This window comes from Anolis sagrei, chromosome 1 (assembly GCF_037176765.1).
Source record: "Anolis sagrei isolate rAnoSag1 chromosome 1, rAnoSag1.mat, whole genome shotgun sequence".
Classification (NCBI taxonomy): Eukaryota; Metazoa; Chordata; class Lepidosauria; order Squamata; family Dactyloidae; genus Anolis; species Anolis sagrei.
The window spans coordinates 106,066,704-106,088,701 of NC_090021.1; the positions used below are offsets into that span (position 1 = coordinate 106,066,704).

The following is a 21,998-nucleotide window of genomic DNA, read 5'->3' on the forward strand; positions in this document are numbered from 1 at the left end:
GAGAACAAAAATTCTTTCTGGAACAGAGACTACATCTTTCATTGTGATCAATGATGTATTTATTTATATTTTTAAAATAATTCAAGTGAAACTACAGCAGCAGGAAATGGCTGGGCTCGTGGAGGAAGAAATATGATTTCTTGTATTTTACCCAGAAATATGTGAGAAGCTTAAAGTGTTGGCAAAGGGGAGGGTAACAAAAGGTTTCTTTACGAAAGGTATGTTGAAAAATGGTATGTGCATAAGCACATATGAAAATGACTCCTCACCCTTCTTTCCCAAAGTGGTTGTGGGCAAGGATTACTTTTGTAGAGAGAAAAAGTGGGGTATAAATAAACATACTACCACTACTATTAGTAATAAGCATCATAATCATCATCATCATCTATAGACTGTTCCCTTTTGACATCAAGAAATATTCCCAATAGCACAAGGTAACACACAGACAGTAAACCTGAGCCTGGAGGAGCATAATAAAATCAAGATGGTTGAAGAATAAGTGAATTCATCTCACCTGCTACTTAGTTAACACAAATTATCCCTGTTTTCTCCCTTCAATTCTTCCAAATCAAAAGTCTTCTGTCTTTTCCATCGTCAGTCAAGTAACTGCTGAAGTTATGGAAGAACTAGCCTCCAAAACAGTATGATATATTCACTCGAGCCATTTTCTACCCTGGTGTACATTACTAGATAAATGCTATCCATTAAAAATCCATTATTTTTAATTTCTGAAAACAATAAACATGATATATACACCACAAGTTGGAGCCCCTAATGTTTACTGTCTAATTAATATATTATCTTGCTCAGTAGTGAAACATAAATACAAAACATGTTAGACACTATGACTAACTCAGGGAACACTAAAATTATGTTCCAAATTAATCCACTTTCTCACTCAGATGTACCTGGACATAGTTCTCTAAAGGGATACCAAACAAGGACACTTCTTCATCTTCAAGAGATTTGACATGCTTCAAAGAAGATTATTTAGCCACTTATGGCAAAGCAAAGAAAAATCCAGACTCGATAGTAAATTTGAGAAACAGTTATGACAAACAGATTAGGAAAAGTGAAACTGACCTTGGTTACATTCCTATACCAGTTAGTAAGCGATGCCACAGAGTAACGAATCCTGTTTGGAGAAATCTTGGAAGACTCATCTTCTTCAGATGAGTCCATATCTATTGGGCAACCCATTAGCTGAATCATCACCTTCTGCAATAGGTTTTTAATGCCTTCAGAATGCAAAACAGATATTTAGGGAGATAAAACATTCTGAAGAGTCACCCTGAAAGAAAATTCTATATACTTTTTAAAAATTATCTGATTTTATGTATAATTTTACTCATGGATACCCCAACATAAACAATCCCATACAAAGGCAAACCAGACTGTTCAATATAAAATGCACGATTTCCCCCAAATTGTCTTCCAAATCCAATAATTTGTATAGCCTTGGTGACTGTCCCCCTGGGTTGAAAATGCAGTGAATGGAAAAACAACTGCTATTCAGGATTTTATTTTGGATTAGTCTGATGACCTGGCTGAATGGGACTGGTGTGTGTCTGTCTGTGTGCGCGCGCATGCTAATCCTTACACAGATTCATCTGTATAAATGTGCATAAAGAACGCGGGAAGTCAGGGCAGATGAAATAAATATGATGATGATGATGTTTGTAAGTGAAAGGTCCCATGCTGAATCTGTGGAACTTCAAATTAAATATCTTAAACATGGAATGGGCCTATCTATGCTAATTTGGGGGGGGGGGCACTTCTTACACCGCAGATGGAATTTACCAACTGAAAAAGCTCTAAAAGTTGCTATGATATTTACCTGGACATTCTTTCGACTTCAGCGACACTACAAAAGGAGTAACATCATTCTGGAAAACTTCAGCCAGTCTTTTAAATGTCAGATCATGATCTGTAACATTCACACCTAAGAGAAAAATCAGGCAAAATTAAGAACATAAGAAGAGCCCTGTTAGATTTGATCAAGGACTGCTTATCTCTTTCCTTGTACTTTTCTAAGCTAAACACTAACATTGTAACTTTTCTTCCAAAGGGACTTCCTCAAATCTCATGATTTTGGGTTACCCTTTTCTGCAATGTTCCTTGATTTACAATATCTTTTTTCCAATGCAGTGACCATATTTGTACAGTATTCCAGATGTAGATGCATAATGGATTAATCAAAGTATGGCATTGTTCGTTTTGTTTTCAAATCCTTTTCTAATTATACTCAACATAGAATTCGCATTTTTAAAGCAGCCACACAATGACTCAATGTTTTCATCAGTTTATCTGTGTCTTTACCATTTAAAGACAGTAAATAGCAGATCAGGTAACTTCACAGACATAATGATAATGTGTGGGTGGGTGTGCATCCATATGTCTAAATCTGCAGGATTTACATAAATGTTAATTTGTTCATATTCATCAACTGATTCATTGGGTACGCAGTTTGTATTGGAGACTTAAGCCATAGCTGTCAACAAGTTTCACTGTATGGCTACTTTTAAAATGGAGCAGAGGGAACTGGCAATACTTGAGAATGAAATGTTCTTTTACATTTGGGGCTGTGAAATGATAGATTTGGTTAGGTGGTTATCAACTGCTGATGTGTAAAATACATTTTGTATGATGTGAAGAGTGGCCTTAATTTACCCTTAGTCGGTCCTAAAATTGCCCTATTTTTCCTACAGATGGAGGGTTTGTGTGTTTTCTGATATTAAGAGCAATCTCTGTTTCTGAGAAAGTTGTATAGAGATCCTAAGGAACAGAAGTGCAAAATGTGACTTCTTGGCAGCTTCGACACTTTTGTTTAACTGATCTTTATTGCTACCTATAATGCAGCAGACTCTGATAACAAACAGGGAAATACAGAAAAATTGTTGCTCATTAGGATAACATCTACTTGCTAGTAGAGCTTAGCAACTGCATTTCCAGAATGTATCACACACTGGCTATTATACAAAATAAAATTCATAATGCAAAAGTAATGACAAAGGGTGTTACAAATGGCTCCTAGAGAAAGCATATATTAACATATACTTACTATTAAAATGGACAAAAAGTTGGAAGACATTTGAATATTTCTATGCAGCTCTATCTACATAGCAATTTTAGAATTTATTTTACTTAGCTTTATTTCATTGCATAACAAAAGCATTCATGTGTTGACTAAAATGAATATGCATATAAACTGTTAACTAAGTTCACTAGCAACAGATATATGCCAAGTTTGGCCTACAACCATATTCTTGTTGTACCCCATTCCCATTGCTAGTTGTAGTGTTCTTGCTGATAAGCCTAAAATAATAACACTGCACATCATTATCAGTAACACAAGATTACAAAGGCCAATGGCCTTATGAAGCTTTCATTAAGGACAACCAGTTCTCCTGCAGCTTTTCTCTTCAAGGGCTGCAAAACACAGCCATGATCATGGCAAAATGTGACTGTGCATTCCTTGCACAAAGGGCTGAGGGACTGTGAACTACTCATGCTATATGTTTGAGGTCCCTTCTACACAGCTGTATAAAATCCACATTATCTGCTTTGAAGTGGATTATATGGCAGTGTAGACTTGGGGTCCTTCCAGACAGGCCCTATATCCCAGGTTCTGATCCCAGGTTTTCTGCTTTAAACTGGATTATGTGAGTCCACACTGCCATATAATCTGGGATAAATGGAAAAGCTGGAGTCAGATCCTGGGATATAGGGCCTGTCTAGAAGGGCCCTAAGATTAATAAAGGGAATGTTTAGGCTGCACTAAGACCCTGAATAAAGGGCCCTTACATTCAAGAAAACACACAGAAATTCAGTTTGGAATGATAGGGGAAGCAATTTGTCTTGCAACTACTAAGACACAAGTTAAACAACTAATTTCTCTTCCCTAACTGTTAACTATCACTCAAAACACAAGTATAACAGATATAGGAGAAAGGCTAAACAAACTGCAGCTGACTGATCAATAAAGAATTAACTTTTGCCACAAGATACAGTCTTAACCACTTGATGCCTATTCTGTTTACATATTATCTGAAGAAACAGCTTGCGAATAAGTATTTATATGTGAAGAAGAAAAGACAAGGAAAAAAGAGCTGATAACGTTTCACTATTTTAATTACACCATGTCAGCAAATGTTTAATCTCTGGCTATGGAGGAACTGATTGTTGACATATGAAGCACTAACTGTAACAGCTGATTAAAAGAGATCCAATGGACATATGTTCATCTTCAAAAGGGAGAAAGGAATGCCAAAGTGCCTGTGATTTTATTATTTGGGGGGGGGGGGGGGAGTGTAAAGATGCTCTCTCTCTCTCTCTCTCTCTATATATATATATCTAGAAAACCAATACCAGCCATTATTGATCCATAACCACCACACAGTATTTTTTTATTTTGACAGGAATTTTAATAATACTACATGGCAACTTATTTACTATTTTTATGCCCTCCTCTCAAGCTGACTGTAGATGCCACAGGGAAAAAGGAGGGGTGCCTTAGAGAAAGTAGATCTGTCAAGCCAAGAGAGGGCTCTGACATTTGTGTTGTCTCACTATTAGGCTTATATGTGAATTGACTCATCAACAAAGGAATGGAAGGCATGTTATACAATCTATAAATAAATGTAAAAAAGCGTGAAGAGTTGCTAATATGACAGGTGTTAAAGATTGCTCACTGTCCTCCATTCAAGTGGAGGAGCACATCTCTATTTTAGAAATAATTCTTCTTGTAGGTGGTCACCACCAAATTCCTATCAAGAACCCTGGGCCAGTGACAGGACTGGATGCTTCCATGGGCCAATTTGACTTCTTCCTTCCACTTTGGTTCACCCCAAAACCTCTTTATTGGTAAATAAATATGGGGAATATCACTAGTGTACTGAGTAGACAGAATGCAAACCATGATGAAAAGGAGTTATGATAGGAAAGCTTTTATTCTAAACAAGCAAGGTATATAATATTTGAATGCACTGTACACATGGAAACACCTCCCCCAGACACATTACAAGAAGTTAGAAAATTGCTTCTAAGCTGCTATGTTCAATGTAGGCAGAAAAACCCTATTGCAACTCTCGACATATGATCCCCTAAGTTTACTCATTCCAAAGTCAGTGCTCTGTCTCCACCAGTTCTCCTCCACTGCCCTTACTCATTTGAGGGTCTGTCCTTAAAAAGAGGCAGATCTGTCATTTGTGATCCAAAGGACATGGAATCAATTCTGCATTTCTGAAGGGCTTTGTGTTCTGCACCCCTGTGTCATGACATAGTACACTTAAAACATGAACGACTTTATAAAGCAGATTATGCTACATCTTGGGGCTCAAATGTTTAGACAAGCAAAGCCTGAAAATGAATAAATCGAATGAGTATCTACAGGACTGGGCTACTGACTTAGTAAATGTAAATGAAATACGATGACCTAAATCCAATAGCAGAGCTTTCATTTTGTCAGTTCCTTTTTCCATTACCACCTTCAGAAAGAGGCTCTACTGGGCTCCCATGGCATCCATATCAGTTTTTTTGGGGAGGGGGTGCTGAGAAGCCTGCAAGGAGGAAGGAAGATTGACTCTTCTGATTCTGCTGAAAAATCAAGTGTTATCACTGGAATTATCCTGCTGGATCCTAGCCATTACAGCCTAGGCAGAAAAAATTCTGTGGGGACTAACTTAAATACTATAAAATAACATAAGGCAGGGGCACGCAACTGAGAAAAGGGTAGGGGACATTTTTCCCCACAGACTGCAGTGTCATTCCTTAACACAACTGGAACCAACGTAATGCCACTTGGTTTTGTTTTTTTTACCATTTAAAAGCCTATTTCTTCATGCAGGGGTTGGGTGGTAGTTGTGGAAGGGTATTGAAATTGCCACTTTCTGTAATGATTTGATTTATCACCTGGAATAATTGGGCAAAAAGTTGGCAGAATTTTTTCTTTATCTGAGTCATCAGTTTGCGGCCAAGGGTTGCTTGCAGACCACATTTTCCCCAATCCTGAATTAAGGAAATGTGTATACATATTTAATACTTTTCTTTTTTCTTTTTTTTTTGCAAAATTGAGGAAAGTAATGCCCCTTCTTTCCTTGGAACTAGTCAAGCCAAAGATCAATTAGTGGCCAAAGTGTTATATGATACTCTAGGCCAGTGATGATGAACCTATGACACACGTGACAGGGGAGGCAGTAGGAAAAGAGGATGTCTGCAATACAGCTAAGGAGAACTGATCAATGATTCTTTCAAAAGGCAGAGTCAAAACATGGATGAAGAAGACCTTTCTGAAAACAAAATTCCCTGGATCCTACTGTACTGACTACCTATAGACCAATTTCCAACATTCTACTTTTAGGCAAGATATGTGGCGGCTTCTCAGCTCAGGGATTTCTGGATAAAACAGATTATTTAGATCCATTACATGAAACTTCTGGGAGAGGTCTCCATCTTCTCAGGCTCATTCAGTGGGAAGACAAGACCTTCTCAGTGGCTACTCAGAGGCTTTGGGGCTCCTTCCCTATAGAAGTCAGGATGGCTATCTGATCAACTTTGACAACTTGATTGGGACAGGCTTTTAATGCTATTTGGTACTGTTTTCAAGTGTTATATAAAGTCTTTTATACTTAATTTTAATTTTAACTTTATAATTTGTGAAATTGCTATAGTCTTTATATTCATGTATTTATTTGAGCTTTTGTAGTTTTAAATCTGTATTGCTATACATTGGTAGCCTCTGCGAATATCATCATACAGAGAAAAGCAGGAATTATACATGAATAAGATAGCTAGATAGATAGATACTGTAACTGGAAAAATTATTTAGAAAACACACTGAAGAGTGATAATCCACAACAAGCCTGTGTTCCTGTTGCTATTAAAACTGGCTCCTCCACCATTAGATAGATCTCAATGGAGTAAATCTGAGTACACAGATATAACTGTGCTGCTATCACATTTCACTTGGCATTCTGCTAATCTTAACATCATGATCCTTGACTACAATAGCTCTTAGTAATTTTTCCACATTTCTTCTCCATGTTACAATTTGATGTCATCCCAGAAATATGACATTTATAATTAACTTTTTATAAATAAATTATAATACAAGATAAAACATTACCTAGAACAACTGCTGCAGTTGGAATTTCATTAGACTTCATGCGAGAAGCCCACTCTGTTTTCTTCTGTTTGAAATCCAGATGGGATTTTCTCAAAAAATCTAGGAGGTTATCAAATAGTTTTTTATTGAGATCCTCTTGTATTTGCTGTTAAAAAGAAAACACACAGAGCTTTCAGTTAGAAAACAGAAGACAATCTTTTGTCCTTCAGTGTATTCTGCAAACTATCTCAAAAGGTGATTGAGCTCTAATTATATGAAATTATTTAGCTTGCCTGACAATAGTTGGCAGACAAAATAATGTACTTGGTGATCAAAGATACGCTTTTCAGAGGTTTACTGAATTGTTCTCAGTCAATCAATACTTCAGTTGCTATTTAACTGTGCAACTCTATGAACAGAGGTATATGACTCCTCTTTCTAAAAAACCAGACTTAAATAATATGGCATATCCCTATAAGAGCTAGTTTTTTATTTGATCCTTTCAGAACTTATTGGGACACACCAATTTCATAGAACAATTCCTTCAAAGAAGGTTTGTATGTTCAGAAATAAAATAAACTGAGCAGCTGGTGACACACTGACCTTTAAGGGCAATATAAGCACAAGATATAGGAGCAAAATACAATTGTTTTCTCTTAGCTATAAACCAGAGATGGAGCAAACTGTTTGCCAGATGTGGGAAACTTTGGGTCCTCCAGATCTTTTAATGTATTGCTCCATTAGACTCATCTAACATGGTCTGTAGGAAGGAATTATGGAGTCTAAAATAAATAAATTATAGGGCTTCTAATCTAAAACAGGGTTTCTTAAATTTTTCACTTTCAAACCCTTTTGATCTGAGAAAGTTTTACATGAACCCAGGTATATAAGTATATGAAATATGTATACAAATCAAATATTTCTTAATAATAAAGCAGCATTTGCAAGGCTTGCTAAACAGGCAGCTTTTTCTTTTTATGAAGTACAGCTGAAGTGTCCATTGTAAACACAGCACAATGTGTAATTGTGTAAAATTTCCAATTTTATATGACAAATATGAGCAGCCAATTGGATGACTTGATATCCTCAGAATACTAGAATGGTTTAGCTAATGAGATCAATACAGATACTCGTTTTTGGCAGAAAATGTTTTCTCTTAACTATTATTAAAATCTTAGAGATGGAAGAATGTGTATGAAAATGCATGGAGTATGTTTTTGAAGGCCTTCCGTGTATTTTGATAAAAAGTACTAATGGACGACTGCACCTGCAAACCTCTCTTATGTTTTTTTTAAAAGGTAAAGGTTTCCCCTGACATTAAGTTTAGTCATGTCTGAATCTGGAGGTGGGGGGTGCTCATCTAAGCTGAAGAGGCGGTAGTGTCCATAGACACCTCCCCGGCCATGTGGACAGCCTGACTGATTGGAGCACCATTACCTTCCTGCTGAAGCAGTACCTACTGATCTACTTACATTTGTATGTTTTCGAACTACTAGCTTGGAAGAAGCTGGAGCTCACCCCACTCCGTCAACCTTTCAGTCAGCAAGTTCAGCAGCTTAGTGGTTTAACCCGCTACGCTACCAGAGGGCCCTCTCCTATATTAGCAGTCATATTTTGTTCATTTAAACCTATGCTTGGCTTATATATGAATAAGTGTTAACACTAGTTGAAACTTAGTTATATACTGATTTCAGAGAATTTTTCTCAAAACACACATAGTCAACATGCACAAATCACATGTAACTCACTTGAACGGTCCAAAATAAAACTCACCTCTGTTTCACATTTAATCTCTTTCCATAAGGACTGACATGTATCAAACCGTAGCCCACTATCCTCAGCATCATTGTTACCTTTACTAAAGTAGTCAGCTAGAAAAGTAAGAGGGAAATTGGTAGTCACAGATAAAATTGGCAATGTTTTATTTCATTCTTTTGAAGGAGGTCATATTTAGTGAGGTACATTTGCTACCAGCAGAAAGCTCAAGAAATAAACATCCACAACTAGCTCCTTCAAAGCATACAATATAAACAGCCTCCTTTATACATGTAATCAGCAGCCTAAACACAGTGAAGCAATAAAGACCAACACTGGAAAGAAGATAATATAAAACTGTCTAGGGTGAAAGTTACTACACAGTCATGGCGCCTACTCTTTTAAAACTCTCTATGTCATAAAACTGGCACAACAACTTCAATCCAGAGTAGTATTTGAGTTATGATTAAATCTAAAACAATGAAGATGCATTAGACGAGATATGCCCAACTCCTTAAAAGTCAGATATCACAATCTCTCTATTTTCTATATGCAGGATCTTAGAAAGTGTTATATTACTGATCGTATAAGAATAATCACAACACGAGAAGAAATAAATATGACATTGCAAAATACACAGGCTGAATTTACATTATGGATGTCTCTAGTTAATGTGGATTCATTATATCTTTGCATACTACCTGCTGAAGATATCTTCCTCTTTTTTGAATCTGGCTTGAACACAAAACAGCCCTAAACAGCAAGGGTAGAGGAAAAAACACCAAAACATTATCATTCCAGATTGACAGAAACAGATCTAAACTCCTATGTTTCTGTAATCCTGAGCTAACCGGTTAACTGTTATAATGCATTTATTTTAAGAGGATTTTTGTTCCAAAGTAAACCTCCTTTGCAACCTAGAAGGGAAGGATGTTCCAAAAGCATTCTCGCCTGACATTTTGCCCACATCTGTAGCAGGCATCCTCGGAGCTTGTAAGGTCTGTTGGAAACTAGGCAAGTGAGGTATATATATGTGTGTGGAATGTCCAGGGTGAGAAAAAGAACTCTTGTTTGCCTGAGGCAAGCGTTAATGTTGTAATTGGCCAGTTTGATTAGTATTTAGTGGCCTTGCAGCTTCAAAGGCTGGCTGGTTGCTGCCTGGGGGATCCTTTGTTGGGAGGCATTAGCTGGCCCTGACTGTTTTATTCCTGGAATTCCCGTTTTATTTTTTTTAGTGTTGCTCTTTATTTACTGTCTTGATTCACATTCACACTTGCCTCAAGCAGACAAAAGTTCTTTCTCCCTCCCTGGACATTCCACAGATATATAAATCTCACTTGCCTAATTTCCAACAGACGTCTCAACCTCTGAGCATGCCTACCATAGATGTGGGTGAAACGTCAGGAGAGAATGCTTCTGGAACATAGCCATACAGCCTGGAAAACTCACAGCAACCCAAAGACTCAAGGGTCTCTTCAGCATCCCTTCAACTGGAACATCACTGTCTACTGAAGCAAAAGTGTTTCCAACATTTTGTTACAGCATGTAAGAAATCAGTTGGTGTGTGTGTTAACTGGAAATGCAAAGCATGCTGATTGGTTGGGCCACGGCCAGGGAGCTAGTTGAGCCTGGGAGTTTTGCCAAGAGTTTCATATTTAGGCTTGAGCTGTGCACGTGCTTGCAGAGAGACAGTTCTTGCTTCATGAGCTGCTGGAAGGAGATTTTCCACAAGGATGTCGAAAGATCATTTATATCTCTAAAAGGACATTGTGTGAGTTGATGCAACTGATTTTAGAATTGTATATATGTTCTACATTACAAAGAGTAAACTACTTGTTCTTTATTGATCATCTGCATGGCATATTTTCTTTCTCCAGCAAGACAGTGTGTGGACTGATAAAACGTGAACTAGGCATGATTTTCATTACACCAACACGTTTTAGGTGGCTTGTTTTAATGATTAAAGATGCAGAATCAATTTAGTAAGAAAAGAAAGGGGTTGAGGCTGTTAGGAATGGTGAGAGTTGAAGTCCAAAACACCTGGAGGGCCCAAGTTTGCCCAGGCCTGGGTTGGACTGAAACCTGTGGCTATATCCCAAATGCACTGTTTCCTCTTTCCAATCTCCCTTTGAAGGGTTTTAGTTGTCGTTGCTCACTGACTGCTGTTCTGAGATGTTCTCAGTACTATGAAATCATGGGAGTGGGTAGTTTTACAAGGTCTTTTCAGACTTTTCTGCCAGAGTGGTGGGCCCTCAATCAAAATACAAAGCCATAACACTGAGGCCCCGCACAGAATCCAGATTATCGGCTCTGAACTGGATTATATGGCAGTATAAATACTGCCTGAGCCACAGCAGTTAAAAGTGGTGTCAAACTACATTCACTGGAAGTTTATAAACGGGGACTGGATGAATTGTCGAAGGCTTTCATGGTTGGAATCACTGGGTTGCTGTGAGTTTTTTGGGCTGTATGGCTATGTTCCAGAAGCATTCTCTCCTGACATTTCACCTGCATCTATGGCAGGCATCCTCAGAGGTTGAGAGATCTGTTGGAAACTGGGAAAATGGGGTTTATATATCTGTGAAATATCCAGGATGGAAGAAAGAACTCTTGTCTGTTGGAGGTGTGAATGTTTCAATTGGCCACCTTGATTATCATTTATTGGCCTAGCAGTTTTCAAGGTCTGGCTTCCTACTGCCTAGTGGAATCCTTTGTTGAGAAGTGATTAGCTGTCCCTGATTATTTCTTGTCTGGAGTTCCTCTGTTCTTGAATGTTGTTCTTTATTTACTGTTATGATTTTAGAGTTATTTTAATACTGGCCTAGCAGTTTCCAAGGTCTGGCTTTTTACTGCCTGGGGAATCCTTTGTTGAGAGGTGATTGTTTCTTGTCTGGAGTTCCCCTGTTTTCGAGTATTGTTCTTTATTTACTGTTATGATTTTAGAGGGTTTTGTTAATATTGGTGGCCAGATTTTGTTCATTTTCATGGTTTCTTCCTTTCTGTTGAAATTGTTTTTGAGTAATGTTCTTTATTTACTGTCACTCAAAACAGGGGAATTCCAGGCAAGAAACAATCAGGGCCAACTAATCACCGCCCAACAATAGATTCCCCCAGGCAGGAGCAGCCAGGTTTTGAAGCTGCAAGGCTATTCAATGCTAATCAAGGTGGCCAATTGCAACATTCACACTTGGCTCAAGCAGACTCACCCTGAAACCTCCACAGATATATAAACCATACTTGTCCTAGTTTCCAACAGACCTCACAAGCTTTGAGAATGCCTGCCATAGATGCAGGCGAAACGTCAGGAGAGAATGCTTCAGGAACATGGCCATACAGCCCGAAAAATTCACAGAAACCCAGAGACTGGATGGCCATCTGTCGGGAGTGCTTTGGCTGTGTGGTTTGAACTGGATTACCTCTTCCATTCTCTGTGATTCTGTTTATTTCCTGTGAGTTCAATTTCCCCGCCCCTCTCGCCTATGACGTAAGGGCTCCTGTGGCACGCGCCGCAACTGCCAACTCCAGAGAGGTTATACCCACCGCCCCATGTGCGCATGCCCCAGGGAAGACTGCCCGCGAGGCATCCCTGACAAAACAACCCCCCCCCCCCCCATACAATCAATAGAACGCGGCGACACAAAACCCTGCGCGCACGAGGTCTCCTGGAAGGAGGGGGACAGAGCGCTCCATCCCCTCCCGTTTTGAACTCACCTTGGAAACTGAGCACGTGCTCATGGTAGCTGCAGCCAAACTTCCCTCGGGGACTCCAGAAGCCCACCACAGTGCAACTTAGACCACACGGCGCATGCGCAACCTCGCTATTTACCCGCGCAACCGTGCGTCTCCTCTTCCAATCATTTCCCCCTCCCTCTCAACTAATGGCACAGTCCTCTGCCTTTTGCTCCGCCCAGTCTCTCGAGTCCGTCTCTTCTATTGGTGCTCGTCCTAGAGCAGAGCAATCCAACTGGCTGCGGGGGGAGGAAGGCTCCACCTCAAATGGGTTGGTCTACGGCAAATGGGGGGGGGGGGGTAGAGTGGAAAACAGGAAGAGAAAAGAGAGTCTTGGCAATGGTTCTCTAACAAGAGCCATGGCAGCGTGCCGGTTTCGGAGGAGCATAGCAGCTCAGGTATCGATTTCCTCTGCAAATTGTAATGCATTCATCCTTCAGTGGCGACGAATGGTTTCCCCTTCCCCTTCTTGTGCACTTGGACTCGCCCGGCTTCTTGCATTGAATCCCTGTTTGTAGTGTACTTCAATGGAAGGATGAATGCAGTTTGACCCCATAGCTCAATACTGTTGAAACATTGGAATTGTAGTTTTATAAGGTCTTTAGCCTTCTCTGCCAAAGAGTGCTGGTGCCTCACCAAACTACAACTCCCAGGACCCCATAGCATGGAGCCATGGCAGTGAAAGAGAGAGGGGGACAATAATAAGACAGCTCCACCTTGTTTCTTGTGCTATTCTAATAATATAATATAATGTAAAATAACATACTGTATATACATATAATATTTATAATATTATAATGTAATGAAATATAATGCTACTAATAATAATATGATATTATAATTACTTATATTACATTTAATATTACTAATAATATTACAATATAATGGTATAGTACAATATATGAAGCATGACAGTTAAAGTGGTATCAGGCTGCATTCATTCTACAGTGTAGAGCCAGTCTTTGAGATAGATTGCAGCATTAGCATAAATAATAATAATAACAATAAACTTTATTTATACCCCACCACCATATCCACAAGGGAACTTGGGGCGGCTTACATGAGGCCAAGCCCAGCAATACAGTAAAACAATATACAACAGAACACAGCAAAAATATAAAAATAAAATAAAGTACAGTACAAAACCATTTTAAGAATATAAAATATAAAATCACAACATTTAAAACACAGGTTGATCATATTGGCAGGCCGATTTCAATGGATTAAAAATTTTAAAACACTGGGTGAGACAGCAGTGTAATGTATCTGGACAGGGGATCCAAAAAAATAGAGTAGGGTGAGATTGCACAGCAGGTAAAATAAAGTGCTACCGAGGGCATTTTTCCAAAGGCAGGTCATGTCAGAGTATTATTATCCTTCCAGAATAGTAAACTTCAGAATTTAACCTTCTGTTATGGCTATTGTAAAACGAAACATGTGTTTTCCAAAAATATTTTTCCTTTCAGCTAATTTTGATTTTTTTCCCCTTTCAATCTAGCTTTCGCATATTCTGGAATTGCCACCAGAAAACTTGATAAAGTCGATATGCGCTGTTCCGGTGTCAAAAAAAGGGTACACTATTTCTCACATTTTTTTTACCTTTTTTACCTTCTTAAAATATTGTGTCATGCTTTTAAAATCACAATTAAGATTCAAGGTATTGCTAATATTTATTAGTCGTTGTTCATCATGAACAGGGGGGCCCTGCCTGAGCAGAGGCCCGCGAGGACCCAAAAGGAGGGCTCGATAAGCCTGGCGAGACAATAAGCACCAATCAAAGTTTCCCTGTTTCCAAATAAATCTCACCAGGATGAGGCAAGGCCACCGAAGTTTATTTTCTATCCCAGCTAGAAGGGACGACAACTGCAGTAGCCTGCCAAAGAGTCAACATGCTTTTTAGGCAGGCAAATACAGAATATATAGAGCTGTCAGATTCAAATTCCCTGTGCCCGCCCCCCTCCCAAGCCGGCTTCGCTGTGATTGGTCATGACATCAGTGAGCCGGGGGAGGATGCAGCTCCTCCAATCAGAGCATGAGTCCCGCTTCAGCCGCTCAGCCAATGAGGTGGAGGGAGGCAGTCAGTAGAGGAAACAATGAAGAAAAGCCTAGGTGATTGGATTACGTTCATGGTAATGTTTGACAACAATCATTTGCAGAAGTTGGAATACATGTCAATATTTAATAGAAATCAATTACAAATAAACACCTACATCTCCTTAAATGTTTAATGTGAGCACATACCGCAAGTTGAACATGCATAAGTCATACTCCACAACTAAATTTCTGTGCAATGTTGAGCATGCTTAAGAAATTAAGTGGCTTTGTATCCATTGCTATATGACCTCTGATATCATAGGCCTCTTCCACACAGCTGAATAAAACCCACATTATCTGCTTTGAACTGAAATATATTCCAGTGTGGACTCAGATATTCCAGTTCAAAGCAAATATTGTGGGATTTTCTGCTTTGATATTCTGGCTTATATCAATGGAAGGGCCCTAAGTCATCGTTTTTTTTTTTTAAACCCTTTTCAGGAAATTTCAGAATGTAAGCAATATCTTCCCTCATATGTTCTGTTCATATGCTCTTGTGTCGTGAAAGAAGGACCCAGTAGTATCTCATTTATTTGACCAAGCAAATCCCATGACAAATTGTACCTGCTCCGCTCTTCTGAGGGCCCTTCCACACAGCCATATAACCCAAAATATCAAGGCAGAAAATCTCACAGTTTCTGCTTTGAACTGGGTTATTTGAGTCCACACTGCCATATATTCCAGTTCAAAGCAGATAATGTGGGATTTTATTCAGCTGTGTAGAAGGGGCCTGAGGGCCCTTCCTCACAGCCATATAACCCAGAATATCAAGACAGAAAATCCACAATATCTGCTTTTAATTTAGTTGTCTTAATCCACTGCCATATATTCCAGTTCAAGGCAGAAAATGTGGCATTTCGTTCAGCTGTGTGGAAAGGGCCTCAGTTAGAACTATATCCAGGTGGGAACAATATCCATCCCATGTACCCTCATGTAATTGTATTATCCCTTTTCATGCCTCGGTGTACAGTAAGCACTTGGTATATATTGGGATTTCCTTCTAGGGCCCTCCATGGGCAAACAGAGCTGAAGCTACTTCTCCCATTTTATACATATTATGATAAAATGGTGACATTTACATTAAATTGCAAAATCATGGTGGGAGGGGCATGTTTTCAAGTTGTGGATGGTTGAACCTGAGGATACTGAATCAGTGAATACAGAAGGCCATGTTTTGGGAAGTCTGCTGCAAATACAAAGGTAAACTGCTGCAGTGTTTTCTGCCCTGAGTACACATGCTGCACAGATGCTCCCAAAATCAATCCCCAAATCCAAAAGATCTCATTGACTTTGTGGTTTAGAAAAAATAGGGGTGGGGGAATCTTAGCGTTGAATAGGTAAAGGTGAAGGTTTTCCCCTGCCATTAAGTTCAGTTGTGTCCGACACTGGGGGTCAGTGCTCACCACCATATCTAAGCCAAAGAGCCTGTGTCCATAGACACCACCAAGGTCATGTGGCCAGCATGACTGCATGGAGCAGTGTTACCTTCCCACCGGAGCAGTACCTATTGATCTACTCCTATTTGCATGTTTTCAAACTGCTAGGCTGGCAGAAACTCAGACTAACAGCAGGAGCTCACCCCGTTCCCCGGATTCAAACAGGTGACCTTTTGGTCAGCAAGTTCAGCAGCTCAGCGGTTTAACCCACTGCAACACCAGGAGCTCCAATAGTTGAATAGTGAAGAGTATTTAAAATGTAACCTGCCATTTCTAGAAACTGTCGGGAGAAGCAATATATTTTTGGGGGTAAGGTGAAACAAAGGAAATCTAGGGGACATGAAGGCTGCTGCAAACATCCCTGGGAGAAGGTACATTTTGACAACCCTTTTCTAGTTATTGCCCAATAGTTCACAGATAGACTCACTTTCACACTGTGGGTGAACCGATTCTATGGAGTCTTACTATTAGGGTTCTGTGGTTAAGGAGCTACCTATATGCATTGGCTGCTGGCTCTGATGCCCAAAGTGGGAGCTGTTGATCTTGAAGAAGTTACTTCTTTGAACTGCAGCTCCCCAAATACCTCAGCGCAAACAATACTGGCTAAGACTTTCTGTGAGCTATAGTCCAGAAAAGTAATTTTTCTATGCTGTACAGATATATTGCCAAACGACCACACTGAATGCAGAGTTTTGCAATTTCAAAATCTTCTGAAGATGAGGATGTCTCAGATCTTTCCAACCAGGATCCATCAATGTTTAGATGCCTAATCTCATTGGCCATGTAAAAGGAGGCTGACACTTCTTCCTTTTCCCACACTTCTTTTCAGGCAGGAAGCTGATTTCCAGATCTTTGTGAATTCTGTGCCCGATGCCAGCTCTGATGATAATTCAAGGAGAGACATTCAGCATGAAGCCCAGAATATTGCAAAGAAGGTGTGCGTAAAGCCACTGAATTAATAGTAATGAAAAGCACAAGAGTAAGGAAAGAACAACAACACACACTCATCTGTTAAAATCCCATTGCCCACCAAGTTGTCATCTGTTAAAAACTCACCTAACTAAAACACTTGCCTAGCTTGCTATTGAAAAGATCCTCTGTATTGTTCTTCATTATTAATGGCATACAGGATTGGCTAACTTCATCTGTCAGCAAATGTGAAATGCTATAGAAAGTCCTTCTGAACTCTCAAAGCATGATTAAAATCTTATTGTATGTGAGAACCAGCTGCAGTCAGTGTAATAGTTTCCCAAAACTGACAGATGTGGAGTGTATAGATTTTACTGCTCTTTTATGGCATAATCCATTTGTCTCTGTGTTTTATCTTTCTTATAGTTAAAATGTGATGGAGTAGTGAGCAAAATCGGCATGGGAGATGGAACAGTGAACTTCACAATAAATCGAGAGTTGTTGGCAAAGGTAAGAACCGATCTTTCACATGTATGAAAACAGTGAAAATGTAGCTGCTTGATGTAACGTTATGTTTCTGTCTTCTAACTTATTACCTATATTTGCTATATTTGTTTCCTAAGACAGTGTTGCAGCAAGTGTTTGACGATGGCCCTCAGTATGGACTAAAAAGTGAACTTTTCTCAGATTTCCCCCCAAAAAAGATTATAATTGAGTTTAGGTGAGTATATTAGTCAAGTTAGTATGAGTCATTGCTAAAATGTCTTCAATGTCAGTGGAGTCTGTGGGCTGGTTAAGCAAGTATCTTTGACTACATACAACATAGATTCAATGAGCTTCTTTAGGGTTTAGTTTTATTTTTGTCATCTATTTTACTGAGTGTGTTCCTTAACTGAGTTCTTACTGCTTTGAGAGAGAGAGATAGATAGATAGATAGACAGACAGACAGACTATGCCAACACATATTCCACATGAGCATGCATCCTTCACTTTTCCCATTTTTGTTAATGTTGTGGTGGTATGCCTTCGGGTCATTTTCAGCTTATGGCAACACTAAGACTGTGGTAGAAATTCCTTTATTTCCTTCTGAGGCCAAGACAGTGTAACTTGCCCACAGTCAGTTAGTGGGTTTCCATGCTGAGTGGGAGTTTTGTTATGACTCATCCCTTTAAACATTTAAAACAGTGGAATACAAGAAAGAGCCACGTGAAAGAACCACAGTTGTGTTTTCATAGATTTGGACAGATTTTAACTGTGATTTCTTTTAACACCATTGATGTTTAATTCTGTTTTAATGTTTATATATTTGTAGATTTTAAATTGCATTGAAATATTTTAATGTAAGCTGCTTTTAGTCTCTTTGTGGAGAGAAAAAGTGGGGTAAACACAAACATCATAATAATACTATGTAACAAAATTTGAAAGAAAATCTGTTCTTGGTTTCACAGTGTTATTTTCTCTTTAATTATGCAGTACCATATATACTCAAGTATATGCTGACCCCAATATAAGCCAAGGCACCTGATTTTACCACAAAAAACTGGAAAAAATGTATTGACTCGAGTGTAAGCCAAGGTTGGGAAATGCAGCAGCTACTGGTGAATTTCAAAATAAAAATAGATACTAATAAAATTACATTGAGGCACCAGTAGGTTAAATGTTTTTGAATATTTACATACAACTGTAATTTAAGATAAGACTGTCCAACTCTGATTAAATCATTATTCTAACTGTTCTGTCGCCACTGGGTCCGAACAAAATGTCTTTATTCTATAGAACGCACACTTTAAACCCAGTGGGAAGCCGGGGTGCCCGAAGAGAGATTGTTAGAGACTTCCAAAAGTAATGGGCTTTAGAGTCTTTAAAAGTACAACAAAGTCTTTATTAAGGAACAAATCTTCAAACAAAACTTCACGGCTTTACTATTCAAGTCTTTAAGAGACTGGCACTAACTTGGTTTGACTGTACTAACTCATAAGGAAGAACTCTTTATAATCCCTCCCAGGCCGTCCATCACCTAGGCCTCGCTGGTCTGGGTAATACTGCCGATCCCCAAATGCGTCTGGAAACCGAGTAACCTACCAGACGAAGCTAGAAGATGTTTAGCTGGAATTCTGTGGTTCTGCAGTGATGTCCTGTGGAAACTTCAGGGCTGTTTTCCCCTCTGGTGCTGTGAGGCTGAGAGGCTGTGAGCTCTCAGCCAGAGCCTTTGAGACCTTTTCCTTCTGTTTCCCTGGAACTGGATGGTCAGTGGATGACCCCTGGATGGTCGCTGGATGGACCCCGGATGGCTGTTTCTATTTCCCCGGAAGGTTTTGAGGAATGAAGCCTTTCCTACGGGACTAGCTGATCTGCGTCCTATAGACTGGCTTCCTTGTGTGACTGACTGAAAAATGGCCCCTTCCCTCCAAAAACTCAAGAAGGGGCGGGACCAGGGAACCTAACTATAATTGGCAGGTGGATTACCCTATGATTGCAGCCTATAACAGGAAGCCACCCTGCCGCAAAATCCCAACCCTGGGATTGCAAACAAACATTAAACACAGCAAATAAATCTGTAGCTCCTGGAACAGCTGTTCCAGAACACTAACCTTCAGTGTCCTTAACATACCCTTCCAATAATAATAAAGTGTAAAATAATAAATGTAATCATCATCAGCATCATACAGCAAAATAATGGAAATATGATAATAACAGTAATAATAGAGTCAAATAATAAATGTAATAATAAGAAACAGTAAAATAATAAATGTAATAAGAATAATAAAAAGAGAAAATAATAAATGTAATAGTAATAAATAGAGAAAATTAATAAATGTAGTAAAACTGATAATAGAATGAAATAATATACTACTACTGCTGCTGTTAATAATAATAATAATAATAATAATAATAATAGATTAAAATAATAAATAACTGTTGAGATTAACTTCACAATACAGCAGCAGATCAGTTGCACAACTTCAGTGCTTTCCAGTAGCTTCTTCCTGCACAGTATTTTCAGTCAACTGCTCCCACAGCCTGCAGTCATTCTGGAACCTTTTACAGACACTTGAGCACATGCCCGGCCATTGTCAGTTTTACCATTGTCTTTCCCCCAGTCTAGATGATATTACAGACTTACCAAAGCATACAGTTATATCTTGTCTTAGCAGACAGGTTCTTCTAATTACATATAGCCTTTGACAAACAACATCACAGCACAAGGAGGAATATACACTGTACATGACTTCCTTATATACAATTCATTTACACATAGCAATCACTGATTGGTTCCCAACTCATTGACTTAACTCAGACCCAGGATTACATCATTCACAATCACCTGGACTAGGCCAAAACACATTCCCCAAATGAAGTGCTATATACAGTTAATGCATGACTCAGCATTTTCAATAGAAGCCCATTAGCAGTGCATGACTAAGCTATATTACATTGTAAAACCTGACAATAACCTTGACTACGGTATAAGCCGAGGGACGTTTCTCAGCATACAAAAAGGACTGAAAAACTTGACTTATACTTGAGTATATATGGTACTGACTTTGGAAATAATTGTTCTATTCCAGAAACTTTGTTTTTGTGGCTGCCACAAACTATGTTGAATTGGTTGAGATTCGATGAGATATTCATTGAAAAACTATAGCCAAATCTGCTGCAGGATGTCGTGCAAAAACAAAACTTTTGCAGTTTAATAAACTTTTTTTCAATGTTCTATGATAGAACCAATTAGAAAATTATTGTTATAACCCAGGAACAAAAATCATGTTACATAATGATTATACAAAGTAAATAAAATAAATAAATAAATAAATAATGTAAAAATCACCATCATCATACATGCCCAGGAAACATACTTGTAACTCATCTCAAGTGAACTATGAATCAGCACATAGCTATCTGAAAAAGATTTTGCCTCAAAGTACTTTTAGTAGAAAGGTATTAGATTTTCAAAGGACATTGATTATGCTTCCATTGGGGAATGGATGAGCTCTCCCAGCATTCAAATTATTGTTTTTGCTTTGTATTGCTTTTACATTTTCATGGATTGATATCCCAGTCATGTTTTCTTTTATACTCTGTATGAAACAAGATGAACATGGAAATGCATATGTTTGGATGTAGTGGTTTGATAATTCTATGTGTACATATGACTGCCTTCCTCTCTTATGTGCCTTTTAAATTTTAGATTAGGGAAATAACCTGAACTAAAAGTAGTAACTCTCAATATTTTTTGCAGTTCACCAAATATTGCAAAGAAGTTTCATGTAGGTCATTTGCGTTCTACAATAATAGGTAAGATACAATTGAAGCGGAATCTAAAAAGAAGGAAATAACATAATATTGATGCTTTAAACTGGAGTGGAGAAAATGTAGCTTGTAGGATGGAGTGACTTCTCAAAGCCAGTTCTGAGGCCCACACTTTTGTTTTCAATGTATCTTCTTCGTATTAGCAGTAGCTTCTTGATAAACAACCACATTATGATCCTGTATACTGGAAAGAGAGAATGTTTATTTCTTCAGCTCCAAAACACAATTTAGTATTTAAAGATTTGCTGCAGAACCTTTTTGTGTACTTTTTAGCTTGAGCTTCCCAACAAAGGATTCCCCCAGGCAGGAATCAGCCAGGCCTTGAAGCTGTAAGGGTCTTAAATTCTAATCAAGGTGATAAATTACAACATTGCACTTGCCTCTAATAAGAGTTCTTTCTCCCATCCTGGATATTATTCCACAGATATGTAAACCTTACTTGCCTAGTTTCCAATATACCTCACAACCTTGAGGATGCTTGCCATAGATGTGGGCAAAATGTCAGGAGAAAATGCTTCTGGAACATGGACATACAGCCTGGAAAACTCACAGCAAACCAGTGATTCCAGCCATAAAAGCGTTCGACAACACAGGGACATTTTATTTCATGAAAGTCTCATTCAGAGTAGTTTTGGAGATCCACTGAGAAATTCGCTCTATCA

At 38.7% G+C, this 21,998-nt stretch overlaps 2 protein-coding genes across 2 annotated transcripts in view; one reads left to right on the plus strand and one right to left on the minus strand.

The window, feature by feature from the left end:
- Positions 1 to 12,726, minus strand: part of ORC3 (origin recognition complex subunit 3) — a 38,934-nt gene extending 26,208 nt beyond the window's left edge. Inside the window, exons 1-6 of the mRNA XM_060753006.2 lie at positions 12,569 to 12,726; positions 9,559 to 9,610; positions 8,876 to 8,973; positions 7,124 to 7,268; positions 1,838 to 1,942; positions 1,084 to 1,238 (exon numbers count right to left, since the gene is read on the minus strand). Coding sequence (XP_060608989.2) covers positions 1,084 to 1,238; positions 1,838 to 1,942; positions 7,124 to 7,268; positions 8,876 to 8,973; positions 9,559 to 9,610; positions 12,569 to 12,592 — 579 coding nt within the window. The 5' untranslated portion in view covers positions 12,593 to 12,726. The remainder of the gene's footprint in view (positions 1 to 1,083; positions 1,239 to 1,837; positions 1,943 to 7,123; positions 7,269 to 8,875; positions 8,974 to 9,558; positions 9,611 to 12,568) is intronic.
- A 157-nt stretch (positions 12,727 to 12,883) lies between these two features.
- RARS2 (arginyl-tRNA synthetase 2, mitochondrial) overlaps positions 12,884 to 21,998 on the plus strand; it is a 31,161-nt gene continuing 22,046 nt past the window's right edge. Inside the window, exons 1-6 of the mRNA XM_060753007.2 lie at positions 12,884 to 12,984; positions 14,085 to 14,158; positions 16,946 to 17,051; positions 17,452 to 17,535; positions 17,649 to 17,746; positions 21,266 to 21,321. Coding sequence (XP_060608990.2) covers positions 12,946 to 12,984; positions 14,085 to 14,158; positions 16,946 to 17,051; positions 17,452 to 17,535; positions 17,649 to 17,746; positions 21,266 to 21,321 — 457 coding nt within the window. The 5' untranslated portion in view covers positions 12,884 to 12,945. The remainder of the gene's footprint in view (positions 12,985 to 14,084; positions 14,159 to 16,945; positions 17,052 to 17,451; positions 17,536 to 17,648; positions 17,747 to 21,265; positions 21,322 to 21,998) is intronic.